Source organism: Vombatus ursinus, unplaced genomic scaffold, assembly GCF_900497805.2.
Source record: "Vombatus ursinus unplaced genomic scaffold, bare-nosed wombat genome assembly UNPS02011649.1, whole genome shotgun sequence".
NCBI classification, from domain to species: domain Eukaryota; kingdom Metazoa; phylum Chordata; class Mammalia; order Diprotodontia; family Vombatidae; genus Vombatus; species Vombatus ursinus.
Genome location: NW_020951427.1, coordinates 147,427 through 151,061, shown reverse-complemented (window position 1 = coordinate 151,061; position 3,635 = coordinate 147,427). Strand labels below are relative to the sequence as shown.

At 47.8% G+C, this 3,635-nt stretch overlaps 1 protein-coding gene across 1 annotated transcript in view; it reads left to right on the top strand.

The window, feature by feature from the left end:
- Positions 1-2,914: 2,914 nt before the first annotated feature.
- Positions 2,915-3,635, top strand: part of ZNF398 (zinc finger protein 398) — a 41,431-nt gene continuing 40,710 nt past the window's right edge. The window contains exon 1 of the mRNA XM_027856827.1: positions 2,915-2,980. Coding sequence (XP_027712628.1) covers positions 2,957-2,980 — 24 coding nt within the window. The 5' untranslated portion in view covers positions 2,915-2,956. The remainder of the gene's footprint in view (positions 2,981-3,635) is intronic.

Here is a 3,635-nt window from a genome sequence, read left to right as displayed (position 1 = left end):
GCTTTTGAGTTTTAAATTTTTCTCCCCCTCCCTTCACACCTCATTCCCCAAGATGGCGCGCAATCTGATATAGGCTATACATATACATTCCTGTTAAACATATTTTCACATTAGTGATGTTGTAAGTAAGAATTAGAACCAATAGCTGAAACCACCAGAAAGAGGAAACAAAACACGACAGAAGAAAAAAAAATTGCAAATTTTATGTTTTGATCAGCATTCAAACTCCATAGTTCTTTGTTTGGATGTGGATAGCATTTTCCATCATGAGACTTTTAGAGATGTCTTAGATCCTTGCATTGCTGAGAAGAGCTGAGTCTATCAAAGTTAGTTATCTCACAGCTTGGCTGTTATTGTGTATAATGTTCTCCTGGTTCTGCTCATTTCACTCAGCATCAGAGCATACAAGTCTTTCCAGGTTTTTCTGCAGTTCACTTCCTCATCATTTCTTATAGCACAATAGTATTCCATTACATTCATATACCACAACTTTTGGCCATTCCCCAATTGATGGGCATTCTCTCAATTTCCACCACAAAAAGAGATGTTATAAATATTTCTGTACATGTGGGTCCTTTTCCCATTTGTATGATCTCTTTGGGATACAGCCCTAGAAGTGATATTGCTGGGTCAAAGGGTATGTACATTTTTATAGCCCTTTAGGCATAGTTCTAAATTACTCTCCAAAATGGTTGGATCATTTCACAACTCCACCAACAATGCATTAGTCAGACTTACATTAAGATAGTACTTTGATTCTGTTAAGGTTAACTTTCAGTGATTTTCACTGCTTATGTGATCAGATCAAACTTACTACATTCAAGACCCTCGTTTCCAGCCTTCATTCTCAGTGACTACAGAAACTGTTCAAACTGAAATATCGTCCTGTGCTCTCCAATCCCTGCAAATCTGCCTTCTCATACCTTTTTGCTTTTTGCTCATACCTAGTCCCTGGAATGACCTCCTCCTTTGCTTATTTAAATCCTCATCCCTTTTTTAAGATTTAGCCTGACTGCTTCCCTGACCACCTAGAACTATTCTTGGAATTTCTTTATACCAGTACCATTCATTTGGCAATTAGGACTTCTCTTGAACTGTTGATTAACTTGCATTATTAAGATTTTTTTTTTTTCTAGCTAGACTGGAAACTCCTTAAGTGGAGGTAGCCTTGTCTTTTACCTCATATATTAAATACTCAATAAATAACATCCTAAATAATAGATCTGTAGTCTACAACTCAATCTCTGTTACACAAAACACTTTTTGCCCTGATTCCATTACCTTACCTCACCAGCTTTTTTGATGATCAATTTGTCCTCTGGGCTACAGGCACACTGAGCTCAGTCTCTCCTGCATCTAAGACCTCAGACATTACTTCTTACTTCCTTTCTAGGATTCCTTAGGAATCTGAGCCAGGCCTACTGGAATACATATTCTGAGATTTAAAAAGTAGTGCACTTCAAGGCAGTGACCCTGTTTTCTGCAAACATTAAAATAGAGTCTCAGTAGAAAAATAAATAAAAATAAAACATAGCCCAGTCTTCCTTAATTGTAGTGTCTTCTGAGACTACTCCCAGTTAATTCTTTTTAGTACATAATTTTTTGCATGTTGTTGATCCCATTAACCTGTGTGCTCCTTGAGTGCAGAGACTGGTCTTTGTATGCTGGGATACAATAAATAAATGAATGAATGATAAGTAAACAAACATACACACAGGTATATAAAAATATACTAGCATATATTTTGTGTATATATGTATACATATACACATGTTAGCATTTGTGTATATATGTATATACATAAATATACATATATACATATACATGTATACATATATACATGCATGCATTTGTGTATACACAACTTTTACTGTATATGTATATACATACCTTATATATACATGCAAACACATGAGCATTTATTATATGTATATGTATACTGTAAAACTTATGTATATACACATATACATACTAGCATTTATTGTATGTGTATAGATACGTTATATATAATGTATATGTGAAATACACAATATGTGCATTATATACATATATACACATACAATAAATGTTGGTATGTATATGGCTATATACACATATATGTATACACACTAAAGGCTAGTTGACTGACTACCTGACCTGGATTAGAATCGCAGGGCTGTGGGCAGCGGGCCAACTCCCCGCCCCCTCCTCATTCTCCAGGCCCACTCTCCAGAACCCTTTGAATCTCCGCAGGGAAGATTTTCTTCGCCCGTCGGTCCTCTCCTTACCAGGGCTCCCTCTCATTGCTTCCCAGCCCCCCATCTTTCCGTTCTCACTTCGGCGGGGGATGAGCGCCGGTCTCCTTGGGGGCTGCTGCCCCGGGGTCCTTCTGGCTCCGGCCGGCGGTTCCGGGTTTTAAACGGGCCTTGGGGTAAAGGCTCTCCGGGCACGCGACCTCCAGAGCCTCTTGGCCGGCGCAGCCTCTCCAGGCTCCCCGCAGAGCAGGGAGGCGGCACGGCGGCTGTTCGCTCTTACCGCCAGCAGAGGGCGCTGTGGGGCCCGGGCCTGCCGGGAGGCCCGAGGAGCGTCTTGGAAGCAGCCAGTTCCCAGAGTGCACTCGGGGTCCACAAAGCAACAGCTGGGCAGCTGCGGAGGAGCCGGGCCCTCGGGAGTCGGAGCTAGGCTAGATTTAGGGCCGGGCCGCAGCGGCTGCGGAGGCGGAGGCAGCGCAGCTCGGGCCGGCCCTCAGGAGCTCACAGCAGCCCTCGGGTCCCTGGCTCCGCGCTCTCCCTTGGCTGACTGCCCTAACACAGGTCCTGGAGCCCGGGCCGAGCCTGTCGCAGGGAGCCCCCGCGGGTGCCGGGAGCGGAGCGAGAGGAGGAAGGAGGAGGAGGAGGGGAGGGGAAGAGCCGGACGCGCCGGAGCCTTCCCGCCAGCGCAGCAGCCTCCCCGGGGCCTGGGAGCGAGACCGAGGGCCATGGCCGAGGCGGCGCCTGCTCCGGTGAGACGAGCCCCCGCGCGGGCCCAACGGGGAGCGAGGCGGGCGGCCCCGAGGGGAGAGGTGGGGGACATTCCTCCTGTGCAAAGTTAGGCCCCAGCTACTGACAGCAGCTCCCCGACCCCAGCCCTCCCCGGCCTGACTGAGGGGACCCCTGAGGAGGGAGCAGCCCAGTCCTGAGGGGTTTGTCAGCCGTAGGAGAGGGAGGACCCGAAAGAAAGCATGCGCCCCTTGGCATTTATGCGCCTGGGCTAGGGGGCCGGCTTCGTTTGGCCCGGCTTAGCAGGATGTTTGTCTGTCACCCGCCCACGGTCCGTACGGAGCCTCCAGGTGCTACTTGGAAATATTCATTGTGCGGGGATGTAGAGAGGGAAGGGGACAGAGGGAGAAAAATAGAGGAAAGAGAAAAGGAGAGAGACAGGAGGAGGAGGGAGACAGGAGGAGGAGGGAGACAGGAGGAGGGAGGGAGGGAGAGAGAGAAGGAGGGAGACAGGAGGAGGAGGGAGAGGAGAGAAGAGGAGGGAGGGAGACAGGAGGAGGAGGGAGAGGAGAGAGGAGGGAGGGAGAGAGAAGGAGAGAGACAGGAGGAGGGAAGGAGAGAGAGGGAGGGAGAGAGAGAGAGAAGGAGGAGGAAGGGAGGGAGGGAGGGAAGAAAGGA